The 22025-nt window shown below is 31.3% G+C and overlaps 1 protein-coding gene and 1 long non-coding RNA gene across 2 annotated transcripts; both read right to left on the reverse strand.

The window, feature by feature from the left end:
* Nucleotides 1-2961: 2961 nt before the first annotated feature.
* Nucleotides 2962-3777, reverse strand: LOC124930602 (protein ATAF2-like). Its single transcript, XM_047470932.1, has 3 exons — nt 3561-3777; nt 3200-3477; nt 2962-3114 (listed from the first exon to the last, which is right to left on the reverse strand). Exons 1-3 carry the CDS (start codon nt 3775-3777, stop codon nt 2962-2964), a joined length of 648 nt encoding a protein of 215 aa, XP_047326888.1.
* A 2179-nt stretch (nt 3778-5956) lies between these two features.
* LOC124932824 lies at nt 5957-7268 on the reverse strand. Its single transcript, XR_007098785.1, has 3 exons — nt 7031-7268; nt 6088-6194; nt 5957-6006 (listed from the first exon to the last, which is right to left on the reverse strand). It is a non-coding gene; the product is annotated as an uncharacterized LOC124932824 (long non-coding RNA).
* Nucleotides 7269-22025: the final 14757 nt, after the last annotated feature.

Consider the following 22025-nt stretch of genomic DNA (forward strand, 5'->3'; position numbering starts at 1 on the left):
AATCAAAGGAAAGTTATTAGATCAAAGGAGTTCTTAATTACATTGTTTGAATAATTAGGGATTTTGAAGAATAATCAAATAAGCTTGCAAATCTTTGTTAGATATGTTCTAGAAAATAGGTTCTTAAATACAAAATTGTGATTTATGGTACTACATAGCTTCGGGATTACTTATTGACTTAAAGAGAAAGTTGCAAATCTTCTTATTTTGATTGGTGTCGATGGTGAGAGAGACCATTCTAAACACTTTCATTCTTATTTTGATTGTTAGAGTGGTGAAATCTTTGTAGCTAGCTGTAGTGGTTTGTTAGAACACTTTCATTATTTACATTCATTATGCTTCTTGGTAATGTTAATTATAGTATTAATAGATAAGGAATTGAAGCTGAAATTAAATGCGATTGTTTATGTGCGGTTGGCTTGGACTTATTACTTCTTTCTTCTTCATTCAGTTTGCTCTGTTTTAGTACTAGAAGAAGGCAAATAATGCATTATAATTGAAGCATTGTACACCTTATTGAAAAACTTAACAATTGCATCTTGATAAATACTCAAGGAGATTGAGCTACAACCAATGAACTAAATGGTGTTTTGTTATCTGTAATTTGATATTTGCCCTCACTTGTAAAACCTCATAACATTATGTTTTTTTAGGATTCTTGGAAAAGATCAATTTGAATTATTGAACCCACTTTGAAGTGATGGTATTTAGCACCAAATACATTAGGTTAAGAGTTTAACATGCTATAGTGCACTAATCCTCCTCAATTTTGTATTATTTTTAACCATTTCAATCAGAAATACATTTTAAAGTGTTCATCATATATTCTTCTTCAAAATTTCTCAGCAATTTTCTCAGCAATAAAGTCAATTAGTTGCTTATTTGATAGTTGAAATACTATATATTTAAATAAATATAAGAGTAATTTTACAAATTTCTCAGCAATAAAGTTAATTAGTTTTATACGTAGCAATATAAGAGTTTAAACTAATTATTAATTTGAATTCATTGCAGGTTCGAATTTTATTTCGTCACCGCTATATATAATATATGGTGCTTCAAGAATTCAAGGAGTTTATGGAAGGCGTTTATGGATGGTGCTCATCAACTACGTTAGTATTAATAACATTTTAAAATTTTCATTTGATATTTAAAATTTATAAAATACGTTTTTAGATTTAATAACTTTGTATTTAAGGTTTAATTTAATAGTATGGAATAACAGAATTGATTATATTATTTTGTTCTGAGTTTATTTTAAATATATTTAATTTTACATTTAGTTAAATGTATTTATTTTAAATAATATTAAAAATAATTAATTATAAATTATAATTATCAAACAATTTAAAAAATAAAATTTGTGACGGATAATCCAATAAATTAATTCGTGGGGAAATTTTCGTCGAAAAATCAGTTGAAAAAGTAATAATAGGAAAATCCATTGCAAAAGTTTATGTTGAAAAAACCGTCGAAAAAAATAAACTGGAAAATTCGTCGAAACAATTTCCGTCGAAAAAGTTAAATTGAAAAAACTGTCGCAAAATATTTCCGACACACATTTCTCCGTCGGAGCATTAGCGACGCACAATTTTGCAAAAAAAGTTTTTTATTGAAAATACCGTCACAAATCTTTTATTCGTCAGAAAATCCGTCAATAAATAACATCGCAAAAAGCCTGCATTCTTGTAGTGTGCAAAATAAATTGATATTTTCTAATATCTGTAAATAAATAAAATACAATTAAACTACTCTAAATATAAAACTAATCATAATCTTCATCCTTTACACTTGAAAAATAATGATATCTTTTTAACTTTCTAACATAAATAATAATTATTAATAAACCAATTTACCTACATACTAATTTTCTAATTAATATAAAAAATAAAATAGATAAATTCAAATGATAAAAAAACATTGGATTGATAAATACCTTTTCTACCCTCTCAATTTGGTTTTGGAAATGTCTTAGTAAATTGATTTGATTCTTATTGAGTCTCCCATTAATGAGTGTAAGAACTATCACTTACTCAACGAATAAGTACTGTTCTCACATGAGTTTATATATATTTCTTTTAGTTATGTGAAAATGATGTGTTTTCTATTTTTAATTCTCAAATTTATTTTTTGAGATGTTTCATTTGTCTTTAAGATCTTCCATCTAATGAGTAGTACCTACATGAGAGAAGGTTAAAGTTGATTCTTTAATTGTAAGATTTTAATTCTATATTTTTTGGTTTATCAATAGAAAATGTATTACTCTTTCCTAAAAAAAAAAAAAAAAAAAAAAAAAAAAAAAAAAAAAAAAAAAAAAAAAAAAAAAAAAAAAAAAAAATCAGCGTTCATTAAGACCAGTTCGCAGTTAAGGTTAAATATAACAAAAACCAGATAATTATTATAAAAAAATAATGCTCAAAAAGATTTATATTTTTCACCTTCATTATCCTCTATAATCATAGAATCATTAATTAATTAAATTATAAATTATCAATTATCTCTAAATAATGGTTATTTAATTATTGTTATTCCTTTAACATTAATTTTTATGTCAATCAATCCTTTTGATTTAAATTTAATTATTGTTGATGAATTTATGCGTTATATTAATTGAATTCTCGAGAAATACTAATAAAAAATTTACGAATTGTATTATCCTTATTAAACATGGATATTAGGAAAAAATTCCATCTTTGTTTTTCTCCATTTTAAGAACAAATATTACTTGGGTTAATTTAATTTGTAGAACTAATTTATCAACTAATTATGTTGAAGAACTTGAAAATTGAGAAATTTAGTCTTTTAATTCCTTTAACAAAATAATTGCAGGAAAGAGAATGAAACACAATCATAAAGATATTTAGAATTACAACAAATTATCAATCTCCTCAGGTGTCAAGGTGAGTGAAATATGTCTTCTTGTGCCAAAGGTCGCCACAACAATTCATCAATAACATTGTCTTAAGGCGTGATAGAATTACCAAGGTTTGTTCCGAAACTCGCAAACCTAGAATTGGATGGGGCCAATGTTGATGCTCGGTTTCTCTCGGGCGGGAAGCAAATCTCATTGAGACCCGTCTTATTATAGATTCGAACCAACACCACTTCAACAAGCTACAAATTAATTAACCAAACAATAAATAAAATTAAAAAAAGTTTAATAAATAAACTTCCATGAGAATGGTTCTTGTGTGCTTGCCTTAGAAGAGATGCAACTAGGGATAACTCGATTTTCACGGGGTAGACGATATTCTTTCATAATCCAATTGGTCTTGTTCGCCTGAGGATATCTTCCTACATAAAAAACCAATGACCTTTTGATACCTTGGATTGTGTTTCCAATAATCTTTTCGGGTCCAGTTGTCTTCCAAGAACCTATTCCAGCTGAACGGTTGAGCCACTCACATGCACTATTAGGGTACTTTCGTTCCCTAGGGGTGAAGAAGTACCAATCATTTTCACCGTATTTGGACATGTCTAGAACACAATGACAAATATACATTACAATTGTTAAGGAAATGGAAACAAGATGAGAAAATAATATGTATATATATATATACCAGAGAGTTCCCACGGATTGAACTTGTATATATCAACATCAGCAATCACATCTATCATCAATGGAAGTGAGTTGCATTTGCGGTGGAGAAAATCTGAAACTAGTTCTTCATCCTCGGGAGTGAATCTGAAGCACCTCGGTACAAAAAAGTGACTCCCATTGCCATTAGGAACCCTCATTGGTACAACATCTTCACTCTCATTTCTAACTCTCTCCATTCTCTCAACTATTGTGTAAAAGTATGCAAGAGAATTGGTACATGAAAGTGATGGGAGTCAAGGTATTTATAGAATGTGATAACAAATATAAGAGGCTGATGATTGGTTTGTGGCAATTTGACCAAAACAAAAGTAATATATGAGAATTATTACTAAAAATGAAAAGTTAATTAATTAAGTTATTAAGTTCTAAAAGAATTTATTATTTTTAATAATATATTTTATAAAAATGTTACATAATTTAATTTTAATTCAATTCAAATAATCTAATTATTGTTTAAAAATGAAGTCATTCCTAGTTGGGTTTTAATATTTTTAATTTAATACAAGTTTATGTTTTTTTATATTTATTTATAAGAATTAATACTAACATAAATAATTCATATTAATTATGGAAGGTCTTATTTAGAAAAATATATAATATAAAAATTCAAAATAAATATGAATAATGAGATTGTTTTATCCTTAGTAATTTCTTAATTAATTTGGGATACTCTATACCTTTATCAAAAAATATTTCAAGATTATAAGAATATTCTATTTGACAATTTATAGTATCATATCTTGGTCATTAAAAATAATTAGATTTGTTCCTATAATTACCTAAGCTATTAATTTTTTATTTAAGAATTAACACTCATGTATTATTTAGGAATGGTTTAATTATAATGAAAATTATAATCATATTATAATTAATATTATTCTTGCAATATTAATTACATGTCACACATATTATAGGTTTGTTTACATTCAAATTACTTATTTTTTTATTTTATTTTAGAGTTACGAAGAAATTAAATGCTTAGATAAAAATACTTAAAGTGTATTTATATTTAAACAAAAATATTATAAATTTAATCTTTTCAAAAGTGTATTATTCTCTTTTGTTTTATAAAGATTGGAAATAAAATGAACAATAGCTATAATATAGGAAGACATTCCAAAAGTTCTCAAATCATTTTGGAAAAAAAATCAAAATAGAGTTGGGAGCTAGGTTGTTAAAATCTTGAGTTAACTCTTGAAATTCTAAGATTTTAAGATTTTACATAAGGTTAACGAGTCTGATTTTATGTGAACCCTTAAATAAGTAAACTCTTACGGTTTTAAATTTACGATAATAAAATTTTACGAGTTTACGAGTTTATAAATAATTTCGATTTTACGATTTTTTAAAAAATAAATTTTTATTTAAAAATAAAAAATAAATTTATTATTTATTTAAATTAATTAATTAATATAAATAATTTTGTAACTATAAATTTTATAGTCTTATTTACTCACTATTATCTTTTAATTAATTTTATATTAAAATATATAATTTCTTAAAATTGATTAGGTATAAAACACATAATTATATATATAAATAATAATAATATATAACTATTATTTTTTCAAAACTTTTACGATTTAATGTAAACTCTAGATTTTACGAGTTTACAACTGAATAACGATTCTACGTAAAATTTCAATTTTGACAATCTTGGTTGAGAGATTTTTTGCTAGTTGATTATAAGAAAAAGTGTAGGACTATTCTGTTGGCTCTAAATTTGAAGAAAACCTCTCTTTCAATTATTATAGGAGGTTCTTGATTTAAACAAAAAAAAAAAAAAAAAGTTTATAGCAATCGGTGGATAATCGCTATTTGCTTTAGCAAAAAAAAAAATTTAAAATCTAAACAAAAATATTATAATAATTTTATTCATTTAGCAAAAATAGTCTTTTATACATATATTTTAACATATAACATCCTTCAACATTATCGAAAAAAATCTATCAATTTCTTTTTCTGATAGTTCAACTGAATTGACAACCAATAATTATGTATGAGGTCCACAGTTTACAGTAATCATACGCAATGGATGAAGCATCTCGTTCTTCAACCCCTTACACAATGTATTCTACTTCTCGGGATTCACAATCTTATCGCCGTTCTTTTGTTGGATGAACAAGTCGAGATGATCACGTGCACATTTCTTTACTGGACAGAATCCACCGTAAGAAAACCCGTTTAAACAAAATTAGACCTTGGTTGATGAAGGGTTATTTAGCTACAAGTATATATATATATATACCTACCTACCTACCTGTACATTACTACAATTTATAAAAGCGACTTACCATATTCTAGACATTTTCAAAATTATTGAAGAATCATATTACAAATCAAGTGCTCCAGCAGGAATTCATCAACATGAAAGGCATATTGCATCCATATCTAGGATTGAGAGACTAAGCACAAAAGACAGTAGTAAGATATACAAAGCCATCCAAAAAATAATGAAGTTTAACAATATTCAATGACAATTGAACCTCAATCTGCTTGACGATTAAATCTAGGAAGGTCAAGCCATTCCGAACTGCATTCCGTGGAAACATAGATTCATCAACAATCGAGCAACTAAAATGCAGTTTTTTAACTGTTTCAAATTTGAACATTAGAGTTTAGGAAATTAGGACAACACTCTACACATAAGAAAATCCAAGAAATATATGTATAAAAAGGAATTAGGACAACATTCTGTATATAAGAAAATCCAATAAATATAAGTACAAGAAGCAATTAGGACAAACACTCTGTACATAAGCAAATCCAAGTAATAGAAGTACAAGAAACATATGTAAAGATGAAGAGACTATACTAGGTTTTGATTGCTTCATTAGTTTAGAGATGCCATCTGTGTTCAAGAAATCCCACTAAATACAGTCTATTAAACTAGTCATTTCAAGCAAATCATGGTAAAATTTAGATTCTTGAAGTTCAGAAAGATAAAATCCAGGAATTAATAGCTCCTTGTTGGCAAACCAACCACCAGGAATCTACTACAATTTACATACAACTTACCGTATTCTAGACATTTTCAAAATTGTAGAAGAATCCTATTACAAATCAAGTGATTCAGCAGCCGCTCATAAAATAGAATTACTCTATTTTGTCACTATAAGAACAAATTTGGATGAAGATTAACAGGGTCATAGCTGTTATGTTTTGAACAGCAGAGGACAATCTCCTGCTGTCAAATAGATATTATCCAAAATCAATTTTCACAAACAGCAAGTTTCAGGTACAAATATCACCAATGACGTGAAAAAAGTAGTTAAATTCATAGTGCATCCCATAGTTGTTCCGAGTCCTCCAATAAGTTTCAAAACGACTAATTTGTCCATTAAGGTTCATGAAATAGGGAACTGAAATCTCCCCATCTCCCCAACGTAAAACACTCTAACAAGAAACAAAAAGAAACTGAGACATTACCATATTTGAGATATTATCAGTGTCGGTGGAGCTAAGAGTTGTTGTTGCCATTGCAGCAATTTCAATGTAGCTGATTCACCTGTGTGTTTAGAGAGAGATCTGATCTGATTTGTCTCATGGATTAACCTATGATTCAAATCAAAACATTCATCAAAAGAAGAAATCATTATTAATTGATAAGGGAATGAATGAAGAATGTTCAAATGGCATATTATTTACGTGGACTTAGCTTAAGAATAGTTTCTGTGAGTTTAAGCATTGATTGTCAGAAAATATAAAGTTGTAGACCTTTATTGATGTTAGTGTATATAATATAATAATATATTATATTGATATATTATTATATTATACAATATAATATATTATATTATTATATTGTCTTTTATATACCATTAGGGTATATTTAATTATTAATGGGCTTGGGCCTATATGTATAAGTAATTTAGGGTTCTAGGCTAATTACTCTATATAAGGATTGTTTGTAAAGGTTGAATATATAACACTCAAGTTTTTTCAAGATTTTTTCTTCTTTAGCAAATATCTATTTTCTAGAGTTTCATATCTTCATAGTTGTTCTTAGAAAGATCCAATAGTCAAAGCCAACATTTGGTATCAGAGCTAGATTGAAGAACATGTCGTCGACAAGATCAACCAGAGATGCGGCGGCAATGAAGATTGGAAGAGAAGGGAACGTGACGCTCTCCTATCCGTTACTCACGAAGAGTAACTACTCGGTGTGGGCATTGAAGATGCGGGTAAACTTACAAGCACAAGGAGTGTGGGAAGTCGTGATGCTCGAAGATGTCGACGAACGGATGGATAGAATGGCTCTCGCCGCCATCTATCAAGCACTCCCTGAAGACGTCCTTCTCATGGTGGCTGAGAAAGATTCCGCTAAGCTAGCGTGGGAGACGCTAAAGACAATGCATGTTGGAGTGGAGAGAGTTAAGGATGCAAAAGTGCAAACCTTGAAGACACAATTTGAGGCGATTCGTATGAAGAATGGGGAATCGATGGATGATTTCTCCATGAAATTGAAATCCATTGTGACTGGTATCCGCTCGTTAGGAGAGAAGGTGGAGGAGATCTCCGTCGTCAAGAAGTTCCTTAGAGCCTTACCACAAACATACATGCAGATCGTTACAACGATCGAGCAATTTGGTGACCTCAAGAATATGACCGTCGAAGAGATCGTCGGTCGTCTCAAAGTCCACGAGGAGAGACTTCGCGGATACGGAGACCAAGAGGAGGAGCATCTATTGCTCACGCATGATGAATGGATGTCACGAATGAAGAAAAACGGAGAAGCCGATTTTTCTTCTAGATCATCGAGTCGTAGCGGCAGCGGTGGAGATAACCGAGGTCGTGGCAAAGGGCAAGGTAAAGGTCAAGGGAGAGGTTGTGCAGAAAGCTCACCTCGACAAGAAGGTACCAAGCCCCGCAAAGACAAGAGCACAGTGAAGTGTTACGCTTGTCAAAAGTATGGGCATTACGCGTCTAAGTGTCCTAACAATAGGTCTGACGGTGAGGCAAACCTCACTAGCTTCTATGATGAGGAGCCATCATTAATGTTTGCTGAGGTAGTGACGAAAGCTTTGCCCGAAGAAGATGATGCAAACCTCGCTAGCTTCTATGACGAGGAGCCAATATTAATGTTTGCTGAGGGAGACGAGAAGACAAACCTTGAAGAGTTCATGCAAGAACCGTCCAAGGAGGAACCAGATGTGGTGTTATTCAGTGAAGAGAAAGTCATGGAGAAACTCCTCGCAAGTGGCGATGAGTGTAATCACACTAATGTGTGGTACCTTGACAATGGAGCAAACAACCATAGGAAGGGCCATCGAGAGAAGCTCAATGAGCTCGACGAGAAATATACCGGAAATGTGAAGTTTGAAGACGGAAACAAGGCGCACAAGTTTCCTAATTCATCTTACGGGGAAATCTATGTGAGCAGAGACTCTATATTCGAGGAGGAGAAGAAGTGGGAGTGGTGCAACAACAACAACAAGCTCGTACAAAATCCCGTGGAGTTCGGAATCCTACGAGATGTCTATGTGGAGGCACCACTAGTAGAGATGGATCTTGATGAATTGTTATTGCTCACCACCGATGAGCCAATAACATATCACGAGGTGGTAGTCGAAGAGTCGTGGAATGAAGCCATGAACAAAGAGCTCGAATCTATCAGGAAGAATAAGACATGGGAGCTCACCAACTTACCACCCGATCACAAGACCATCGAGTTAAAGTGGTTTTTCAAGTTGAAAAGAGACAGCGAAGACAACATCTTCAAGCACAAAGCGAGATTGGTAGCAAAAGGCTATGTGCAGAAGCAATGTAATGATTTTGAGGAGAACTTTGCACCGGTGACGAAACATTACACAGTTAGGTTAATTCTTGGTAACGAGGTGGACCAGAAGAAAGATAACATTGATGTGAAGCAGGAAGCTTATGTGAAGAAGGTGTTGAAACAGTTTGCAATGGAGGATTGTAACTCGAGAAAATATCTTATGAAAGCAAAGTTGCAGCTAGGAAAGGATATGGAAGGAAGCTTAGTGGACCCGAAGGAGTATAGGCGTATCATCGAGTGTCTCAGGTACTTGACGCACACTCGACCCAATATCTCTTATGTAGTTGACATAGCGAGTCGATACATGGAGAAGTCTACCACTCTACACCAACAGGCAGTAAAACACATTCGTCGTTACGTGAAGGGAACGAAAAATTGTGGGATTCAGTTTAGAAGAGGACGAGAAGCTGAAGAACTCGTTGGTTTTACTGACAGCGACCTAGCTGGTGACACAGACGACATAAAAAGTACTGGAGGGATGGTGTTTTATCTCAACGAGAATCTGATCACGTGGCAATCTCAGAAGCAACGAACTATTGCTTTATCTTCATGCGAGGCGGAGTTTATGACAGCTACTGTAGCATCGTGTCAAGGACTTTGGATGAGAAACTTGTTGAGCGAGGTGCTCGGATGCGAGCTGAGGCCGGTAACCCTCTATGTCGACAACAAGTTTGCAATAGAATTAATGAAGAACCCGGTGTTTCATGGACGTAGAAAACACATCGACACTTGGTTCCACTTCATCCGTGAATGCGTCAAGAATCGACAGATCGTTGTAGAGTTTGTAGGCACTAGAGAACAACGTGCAGACATTCTCACTAAGGCACTAGCAAGAGTCAAATTTGCAGAGATGCGAGAGATGCTCGGCGTAAAGTATCTCGAACCAAATCAAGCTTATGGGGGAGATTGTGAGTTTAAGCATTGATTGTCAGAAAATATAAAGTTGTAGACCTTTATTGATGTTAGTGTATATAATATAATAATATATTATATTGATATATTATTATATTATACAATATAATATATTATATTATTATATTGTCTTTTATACCCATTAGGGTATATTTAATTATTAATGGGCTTGAGCCTATATGTATAAGTAATTTAGGGTTCTAGGCTAATTACTCCTATATAAGGATTGTTTGTAAAGGTTGAATATACAACACTCAAGTTTTTTCAAGATTTTTTCTTCTTTAGCAAATATCTATTTTCCAGAGTTTCATATCTTCATAGTTGTTCTTAGAAAGATCCAATAGTCAAAGCCAACAGTTTCCCCACAAGAGAAAAATAACTCTTGAAATTGTTTTGATGACAGCATTAGTAAATTGCTCCCACCCTTTCTTCGCATGAGAATTAGCCTCATGTTCCCTAACTACACCAAACATTTCTCTTCACAAGAGTAAAGATCATTAAAAAAAAATACATGAATTATCTCACCAGTAAGAACAGAATTGAGCAGTATAACACCCTACAAAGTTTGCATTTTCATTAGGGCGAAGTAGATGTGTACAAATTGCTCTAAATTTCTATATAATGTTTGGATAGCCCATTTTTCAAGATTGCCATGAGATAGAATTGAACAACCCAAATCTTGTTTAAGTTCTTTATACATGTTCATTAGGCTTGAAGGAATTTTAACACCTTTCGGTACATAGAAAGAAAGCCCCATTGCCTGACCAGGTCCATGGTATGGGTCCTAAAACCAAATGAAAATCTATACATCACACAAGAGGGACTTGGTGTGTATTCAGTTCTAGAACAAAGATAAATAGTTTTTCTCTAACCTAATGACAGCCTTAACTCTGTGAAAAGGGGTAGTGTTAAGGGCATTGAAGATTAAGTGTAAAGGTGGATAGATTGGCTTCCCAGATCCAACTTTTCCTTTGCTTCTGTATAATTCATTCTGCAGCCTTAAAAAAGGTTTATGAAACTACATCGAGGATGTCCGTGCCCAACCAGGTCTCCTCCACCAGAAGTTGTTCCAAGTCGATAAGACCCTTACTATCTCCTTATGTATTACAGAAACATTAAATCAATCTCAAATGAAAACGATACTTCAATGTTATATCGTTTGTACATCGTTGCAACTCTATCCAAACAAATTATGAGATTTCTCCTTGAATTCGTCTACAATTTGTTGAACTCAATCTTCGTTTGCTCCTCGCCTGTCATATATCAAAGTGATTTGTCAAGGGGAACGAGTTTCGAAAAGAAGAGGTAGAAAGGAAAGGGAAAGGAATTAAACCTATAGGGAACAGTGATTGGTCACTTATCGAATCGCTACTAACACTTAAAAAAAGCGGTAAAACATGGCGCCTCTTTTTCGTGGTTTTTAATTAGGTTTATAGCGATTGGTTTCTAACTAATCGTCATTATGTCGAGCTAGTAGCGATTGGTCTAAAGCTCAATCACTATTACATTGATAATAGTGATTGACTTTTAGACCAATCGCTATGTTTACTCGCTATATGGCCTCTCTTTTGGTACAGAAATCTTTATATTTTTTCCTCGGATGGAACATGTATAAGGAAAAGAAGAAAATGGATAAGAAAATGTTATATCCTTATTTTTTTGTTATTCGACACTCACTACAACAAAAAAAAAAAAAAAAAGACCTCCGCCGACGTAAAAAAAAGGATATGTCAACTCTTAAAATTGTTTTAAGAAAATTAACAACGTTTACCTTTGCGCCGCTAGAAGAAGGGCCACTTATTTAAGCGTTGGTAACAATAATTTTAGCGTTAACAAAAATATATTTAATTTTTAGCAAATATTTTTTTATAGTTTACTTTTGAACTTTTTTTTAGTATTTTTTAACAATTTTTTCTAAAATTTTAATTTTTTAATTTTAATTTTAAATCAAATAATTATTAAAAGACATTTACAAATTATTTTCTTACTCATTATTTGACATTTTAAATAATAATAAAAGAAACATAAATTCTCTCAACAATATCTTATAAAATCATACCATTGTCAAATAAAAAAATATTAATTATAAGTTCTTAATAATGTCCTAATTGTTTAAAAATTAATTAAACTAAAATACAAATTTGTATAATAAAATACTAAATAAACTTCCTAAAAATATAAATAATCATTACTTCACTCACCAGTAAAATCAAGACCATTTTTTTTATACTGGTTGATCAATACACCAATAATATTGTTTCAAGCGTTGGCAAAATAAATTGATGTTCTCTCTGAATTAAATTTAAATTTCTACTCCTCTAAATATAAAATTAATCACAATCTTCATCCTTTACACTTGATAAATTATAATTTCTTTGTAATTTTCTAATATAATTAATAATTATTAATAAACCAATTTATCCACATACTAGTTTTCAAAGATAAAAAAATAAAATAGATAAATTCAAATAGTAAAAAAACATTGAATTGATGAATACCTTTTCTACACTCAATATTGAACAATTTTCAGTATAAATCCACATCCCATATCAACTCAATTCCTTCCACTATAATAAAATTCAATTTCATTATCAAAATATTCAATCATATGCACATATTTCCCTATAAGACCTCAAAATTGAACAAATAAAAAAACTTTTGACATATTTATGTTTTATAGTTGTAATACTTTTTAAGTTATATATATGTAAAACAAGTAAACAATTAGTGGATAAGCCGAGATAAGATAACAATAAAATGATAGCATAGTACAACTTAGTGAAAATGAATATACTTTAGTCACTAATATATTATGGTAAACAATCTAAAGATTGACCACGATAATTGTTGAATTTCTGTGATAATCACGATTAATAAGGATGTTTTGTGCACATATTTGTCACTAACCAATATTTTTATAAATAAATATAAGAAGATAAGAAATGTTAATAACATATCTTGAATAGGAGGTTTTTTACTTTGATGCTTTGCATGTTTCCAATAAGAGGTGACTCAATCTCTAGAATGGATTAATCAATGAATTAGATATAATAACATCTCAAATATCCATTTTTTGGGGGAAAAACGACTTAGCGTCATTTCATTAAAAATTCCCAAAAATAGAAAAAAACCACGAGTTTAAGAGATCATTCTAGACAGGCCTAGAATGATTTTAATGTCGTAACATTCTGAGTAAAAGCTAAAAATCTAAAAACGTAAATGAATTATCTGATTACAATGCTTTCAATTCTAGTGAGTTTAAAAAACGGTAAATTCTAGTTCCTACAGATATTCCAGTTCTGCTTCTTGCTTGGAATTCTTGTCCACGCTCCCGCGAGGGCGCTGCAATCCGATACAATATCTTTCCATAACTTTTCAACGCTCATGCGGGTTCTGTCATATACCCTTGCATTCCGTTCTTGCCAAATGTTATACACCACTGCTCCAAAGCCGCACTTGAAAACGCTTGTTGCAAATCTATTTCTTTTCAAATATCCATTTAAAGAGGGTACATTCATGATTCATCCATTCTTGGAACTAAATGACCACAAGTTGAGATTTGTTAACTTTATAAATAAAAGGAAGCAGAAATGTGCAAAGAAAAAATATGCAAAGGTAGACTTAATTGTAAATTTGTAATTTTAACATGGAAAAGAACTGAAGATAAACAGTTAAAAATCAAATCTAACCCCATAACCCTATACACTTGGAGAGATCAGAAAACAAGAGACATGAACTTCATTCATTGAAAATGAATATAAGATTAAAGGATAGGGGATTTGAAATAATTTGGACAAATATGAGTTGTCCAAAATGTACACTAAAAAATACCAATAAAATTACTCAACTTTTACCAATAAAATTGATTTCATGCTTCAGCGTCCATCGTATTCGTCAGTGGTGGATGGTTGGATCTGAAGATCCCACAAATAAATAAGCAATCCAAGAAAACTCAACCTTTTGTTGGGTTTTGTGGGTCCAGCCCATTTAAGCATTTAATAAAAGAAGCAAATTTTAAGAAAGTTATTCACTCAATTACGGCTAGAAAGAGGGTGCATTATACTAGACTAAAAACAAAGAAGAAGCAGCAAGAGAGAGGATATACCTAGAGAGGATATACCTAGAAGAAGAAACAAAGAATACAATCTCATTGCATTTATCATCTCTAGGTTCCAATTTCTTTTTTTCTCCTATCTAGACTTGTATGGGTTTGAATGAAATTAGTTTTCTCTTTATGTATACATCAACTTTAGGTTTAAAACTATTAGGGCTGCATTAACGTTCTTTTCTGAGGTTACAGGTTTAACTATTATTGAAAGCAAAAATGTGACATTTTATGGAGGTGTGAAGGACGAAACAAAGTAGGACATCTTCAACATCATGGGCATCAAGGAGGCAGTTTTCCCGTAAGGTACTTAGGAATTCCGTTAACCGCGAATCAGATCGAGATCTCACACTGCAAGCCGCTGAATGAAAAGGTAAAAAACACAATATCTAGTTGGGCAGCGAAAAAACTTTCTTATGTAGGAAGGATCGAACTTATCAAAATCGTGGTCATGGGCATAGTTGGCTACTGGGCGCAGCAGATGGTCATTCCGAAAAAGGTAATGAATGAGCTTGACACGCTGATGAGGAACTTTATATGGGACAGTAGCGGAAGAGGAGGAAAGAAAGTCAAATTGACCACTCTCTGCAAACCGAAGGACGAGGGAGGCATCGACTTGAAGAACTGTATCGAGTGGAACAAAGCTCTCACCTTCAAGCATCTGTGGGATTTGGAGCGCAATCAGGAGTCACTATGGATCAAATGGGTGCATACGAGGTTTATGAAATACGAAACCAACATCTGGACCTGCAAAATTCATGAATGTATGAGCTAGTTTCTGAAAAAGATTCTTAAACTAAGAAGAGATATTGTAGATCTTTATGACATTCGGCTAGGGGACGGAAAATGCACTCTATTCTGGCACGACCCCTAGTTCGAAAACCAGCCTATCATCCACAAGGAGGAGTTTCTAAATACTCGTATCAGAAGGGATTACGTAGAAGAGAAAATCAGATACATTAAAGACGGGAATTGGGACTCACCCCTGAGAAAAAATCTAGAAGGATAGAGGATACTTGATCATATAAGTAATATACAACTACACCATAAACCGGATATTCATGAATGGAAAGCTGAGGACAATGGGAAACTGGTATCGAAAAAAATATGGGAGGTAACTCGGGAAAAAGCGCAGAAAGTAGAATGGACTCCTCTTATATGGTCAAAGAAGATTATCCCTCGACACCAGTTCATCATAGGGCTCGCCTTTTGGGAAAGACTCAACACTCGTGATCGTATCAGCAAGTATATGAGCATCCCGGATGCGAGTTGTCTTCTATGTAGAGGAAACGAAGAAACCATAGATCACCTATTCGGGAGCTGTTGTATTGCTTCGGAGCTTTGGGACAGATTTTATAAAAGTCTAGAGCTGATCAGTTTCCCGAACAAATGGAATGAAATCAAAGAAGTTGCACTACTCAAAACCAATGGAAATAGATTTGCAATAAGCGTGTTCAAGTGCGACTTTGGAGTAGTGGTGTATAATATTTGGCAAGAACGAAATGCAAGGGTAAATGGCAAAACCCGCAAGAGCATTGAAGAGTTATGAAAAGATATTGTATCGGATTGCAGCGCCCTCGCGGGAACGTGGAGAAGAATTCCAAGCACGGAGCAGAACTAGAATATCTGCAGGAATTGGAATTTACCATTTTTTAAACTCACTAGAATTTAAAGCATTGTAATTAGATAATTTATTTATGTTTCTAGCTTTTTAGCTTTTATTCAGAATGTTACGACTTCAAAATCATTCTAGGCCTGTCTAGAATGATCTCTTAAACTCGTGGATTTTTTTCCCGTTTTTGAGAATTTTTATTGAAATGACGCTAAGTTGTTTTTCCCAAAAAAAGTTCTCAAGAACATTTGTATCAATTTCTTATTGATATAGTGATATTTGTCGGCTGGCCCATGGTTTTCCTTCCAGGCTGAGAGGATTTTCTACGTAAATCTGGTTTTGTTTATTATTTTGTTTGATCTCATATTTTAGATTTGGATGACATGTTCATTTTACTCATTTCACATCGATTGATTACAACTAAAAAGTATTATTCGTTTTGAAATTTCCAATAAGTGGTATCAGAGTTTTTATGTTTATTTTTTTTATTGAAGAGTACTTTTGTAGGTTAAGATGGTAGGCAGTAGCACAATGATCAGGTTGATAAATAATAACTGGCGGATTTTGAAATCCAAAATGGAGGATATCCTTTATTGTAAAGACTTACATGAACCGGTTGAAGGAGATAGTGCGAAGCCAAAAGATATGGCTGATGCTAATTGGACAAAATTGAACCGAAAAATAGTTGGCACAATCAAACAGTGGCTTGATGATATTGTGTACCATCATGTAGCAATTGAGAAGAGTGCACATGAGTTGTGGAAGAAGTTGAAGTCATTATATGAGTAGAAAATAATAGGTAACAAAGCAATTCTAATTCGAAAGTTAGTAAATCTAAAATTTGGAGAAGGTATAAGTGTTGCTGAGCATTTCAATGAGTTATATAGCTTTATTAATCAATTTTTAGTGATGGAGATGACCTTAGAATATGATCTACAATCCTTTTTGCTCTTGGGACAATTGCCCAACAGTTGAAAGACCTTGGTTGTGACAGTTAGTAATGCAACTCTGAATGGTGTGATCTGGTGAGGAAGCTTCACATCCCCTCAACCAAAGAAGAGGTTCTGAATCTATGTGACAACTCCCCATTTAGTAAGCAACACATAGTCTCTTTTAGTCAAACATCAGAAAGGAAACATAATGTTGCTGACTTGGTTTATTCTGATGTGTGTGGTCCTTTTGAGGAGTCATTGGGTGGCAATCGATATTTTCTTATATTTATTGATGATGAATCTAGAAAGATGTGCGTTTATTTTATGAGAAAGAAAGATCAGGTATTTAACTACTTTCAAGAGTTCGATGTCATGGTAGAAAGAGAGACATACAATAAGTTAAATTTATTTAAATTCATGCATCTATAATTTAATTACATTCAGGAATTTATTTAATTTACTAAAATTCATGAATATCTCGATAAATTAATAAATTATTAATTTATCGATTAATTAATAAATTATTAATTTATCAATTAATTAATAAATTATTAATTTATTAATTTATTGATTAATTAATATTTCAATTAATTAATAATTTTTCCCGGTCCCAAGGGTATTAATTTATCGAGGTTTTATTGTAAGAATAAACAGTGTCCAAAATAACATCATTTTTTGCTTCAATTATCTTAACAAGGGTCTTGTTCGAATTTGAACATTCAAAATTATAAATACATTGATTTTATCCTGCAAATTATAAATGAATTATTTAATAGTTAATTTTTTTTTGAAAACGGTTCAAACTATTTCATTGAAATCCCAAAAGTATGAGGGTCAAGGATCAAAGCTAGACAAACTCTATCTATGAATAAAAGATGACAATCAAACGACCTAATAAGTAGCAATCATATATACAAACTGAAATTACAAACAAAGATTAAAACTGTATCAAATCCTAATTATCTCAATCACGATTTTTATTTCCATACTAACCTGTTGTATCAATAGGTTGCCTTCCTCTTCCCATTGTTCTTCCTCTTCCACTTACAATGGAAATGAAATAAACTGAAGAGATTGATAAATACTACTTATTCTCATTTTGATTTCTTTTTTTATATGAATCCATTCTGATTTGATAGAAAAAATTATTTTTTAGGATTTATGGGCTCTTCATCTTGTTATTCTCAACTTGAATTTCTAGATCATTGTCTTCATTTCTTTCAACTTCAGTTTTGCAATCCTCAACAACTTTGGATTCCTATGTATCAACCTTGTAATTCTATTCTTTCTATTGATTAGTCTGAGTATTTTTCTTTCTTTTTCATTAGCAACCACTTCAACTTGATTTTATTGTTATTCTTCAACAATCTCTTCAACATGATTAAGTTGAGGTTCCACCTCCTTCTTCATATTGTTTTCTTCTTTACGTAATTTTCTTTATCTTATATTTCATGTTCTTTAACCATATTTTTCTCTTTGATTATAGGCACCTATATTTCATTTTCCTACATCTTTACTTTCTGACCTTTATGAATTTTCTAATCTTCTTCCTTAGACAAATAATATTTTGGACTTGCATGTTAGACGGTATTGTAGAAAGTGCATCTGTCTGACCTCCACTCATAAATGATTTCCATAACAGTAGGTTTTCCTTTTCTGTCTACTACTATCATATTTTTCGGCAGTGTGCTTCAATGATGCACCTCAATACTAATTCTAGCAAATGATGGGTGCTCTCCTCATTTAGTAATTGAGTCCATGTATAATAGTCTATCAAATAAACCTGCAAAATGACTAAGGGCTTCAGAATTGTACATATGTGTAGGTATATTCTAGAGCTTGAACCATATATGTGCAGTTTCTTTAGGCATTTTCCAACTTCATACAGTTGGATCATATATATGTATGCCCATTTTCTAGAATTTTATCCAAATTATATCCTTTCTTGAATTTAAGGAAATATAAATAATGAACATTTGCTAAAATCTTCTCTGGACCTTTTCCTTCTCATTGCTTCAAAAGTGCCTCTTTAGTAATTGAGAAGGATATTATGTTTTTCCCTACATAGTTTCCCACAACTATATTTTCCCATTCGTTTATACAATTTCCCTCTATTTTAGTAGGCAATTTAAATTTAAATGGATAATTCAATACCTCCACTTTTTTATGTGTATTGCCCAAGTAGATTTTTTTATCTTTATAGGCACGATCTTTTGACTTTTTTGTATTGTTGTTCTTTCAGACTTCATTAGTTTTCCATGTCGAGTTGCTCTTGATACTATATGACTTGGATTTAGGAGCCTTCATCAGTTCATTCATTGTAATAACCTACCATTGAACAATTTTTTCATATTCTTATTTTTCAGCAGATTACAGTCTTAAAGATAGTGGATGTTGAGTTAAATTGTAATATGATGTGATTTCTCCTTATTAATGATAATTTCTCCCTTTTGGCATGCATCTTGCTTTGTAATCTGATTCTTGAGGACAAACAGATTAGCTCTTTCATTATAGTTTATTTTCCAAACTCCTTCATTATCCCTCTGTTTTCCTGCATTATTTTTGACATAAATTTTCCCATCAGCAGTTGGAGCAGATTGTCTAATTGTGTTGGTATCATGTTGTTCTTTGATGACTTCTTCAACAAATCTTTCAATTTCTTTGACTGATGCTTTCTTATTTCATTCTAGAACAAAATCCTTAACTTTTTTAGATTTATTATTTTTGTTCTTCTAATTCCCCATAATGGCAGAAATAGAGTAATTGCAGAAACCCTAAGAGATAATCACAGATAAACCGCAATTGAGGAAAAATTCCAGTGGCGCTTATAAATGCACAAGAAACCGTAGACTAGGGAAACTTATTGAACGACACAAGACCATACTGGGTCGCCCCGTACCGATCATGTCGTGTCTCTTGTGCCGATCGCGCTTCTTTTGATTAATTGTGATTTCGACGCCGATTTGATGACTTACGGCGTAGGACAATATCGTGTCGCCCATGTCAATGATCATGTCTTTCTTCTTATACTTATCATGTCGTCGTGCCGATCGTAGCGTGAGTTTATATTAGTGCGCTTAAATGGTTATATCATTGTTTTTTTAGTATGTTTGGTGACAAGGTATAGTGATGTTATATCGTTTTTGTCATTATGTTTAAACTATTATTATTTATATAATATTGCATTAAGTATTTTTAAAACAAAAATATGTACTTAATAATTTTTATCTCCAATACTAATTCATTTAAAATATCTTCACAATTACCATACAATAATTTAATGATTATTAGAAATAATAAAATCATCTTATTTTAAATTTATTGTTAATCTTGTTAAGGACATCATTTATTAAACGTCAAATTATGGCCACCTGTGAGCTATTTATCAGCGTATTCAAACTAAATTGTATAATTGAAGAAATTCGTAATTTATGAGAGTCTTAGGGCTCGTTTTAAATAGCGTATTCAAACTAAATTGTATAATTGAATAAATTCGTAATTTATGAGAGTCTTAGGGCTCGTTTGATCTTTAGGTTATTGTGATAAAACTCATGTTTTATCCCAAACCCCAACAATTCAGCTCTATCTATATAAATATAAGTACATAAGTTTTTTCTAATACATGAAAAAATTATCTAAAAGCTATGTCAATTTTATAAGTTAAAATAAATTTAATTATCAATTGTGAATTAATGAGATGTGAAGATTGAAGAAAGAAAAATAATAAAAGAAATTGTGAAAACGGAATAAAATGTATATAAAAATAAAGAAGAAGAGATAAGAGTGATTGAAGTAACTAAAGAATAAGAAGAAGAATAACTAAAGAAGAAGAGATAAGAGTTATTGAAGAATAAAAAGAATAACGAAAGAAGAAGGGTAATTGATGAAAAAGATGAAGAGTAACTTGAAAAAGAGTAACTAATGAAGAAGATAAGGAGTAACTGATGAAGAAGAGATGAAGAATGACGAAGAAGATGAAAAATAACTGATGAAGAAGAGATGAAGAGTGACGAAGAAGATGAAGAATAACTAATGAAGAAGAGATGAAGAGTGACAAAGAAGATGAAGAATAACTCTGATGAAGAAGAGATGAAAAATGACGAAGAAGATGAAGAATAATTGATGAAGAAGAAGAGATGAAGAGTGACGGTAGAATATGATGAATGAACTATATATATTATAAATTAGGGCTTTGAAAAGAGAGGGAAATAAAAAAAAATTGTGTAAAATTTTAATATTAAATAAATACAAAATATTTAATTATTTTAATATGGAGAGAGTTTGACTCGAATAATAAACGGCTCGAACTCGGTCAAAGTCAAGCTCCAGTCGAGTTTTGACCGAGCAAAGTTAAAGTTAGTTATACTGAAAATATTAATGATTATATTTCTCCAAAAATTAAATTAAATTTTTTCAAAATTATTTTCTCAATCTTAATTGTTTTTCTTTTCCTTTTTCTTTTATGGTGATGAGCTGTAGCACATCTTCTCTATAATAATGTAATTCTCATTTTTATTATCATTTATAATAGGAATCATAATTTAATGTGATCATAAACTTTAAATCTCATATTAAATTTATATAATTATTATTAATTATTATTTATTGTTTTCTTTAAAATGATCTTAATTCAATAAATATTTATTATTAATTTAATTTTTTTTATTAAAGATTTAAGTGTTTTATTGATTATATTATCTTGAAATGTTCAACAATATTACAAGTATTCTATAGATAATTCTGAAATAACTTAGAACTAATTCAAATTTCAAGAATTACCCTTGCTGTTTCAGGTACTCACTAATCCAACGTAGATCAATGTAATATGATTGAGGCATCGGTTGTTCTGTACACCGATGTCAGTTAATATTGATGCTTGAATCTATGGTTCATTTGACTTGTTGTTGAGTATTTGGCTGAATCTATCAACTGTTATATGCTGAAATAGATGTGTTTTGGTTAAACCTTAACTCGTAGTTGTCTTGATTAGGATTAGTTAGGAGTTAGATTAGGATCATAAGAACGATCTTGTTTAAAGGATTCGCCAAACCTGTGTTTGTCGAAAACAAAGAAGTTACAGTCTC

The sequence above is a fragment of the Impatiens glandulifera genome, chromosome 3 (genome assembly GCF_907164915.1).
Source record: "Impatiens glandulifera chromosome 3, dImpGla2.1, whole genome shotgun sequence".
Lineage (NCBI taxonomy): Eukaryota > Viridiplantae > Streptophyta > Magnoliopsida > Ericales > Balsaminaceae > Impatiens > Impatiens glandulifera.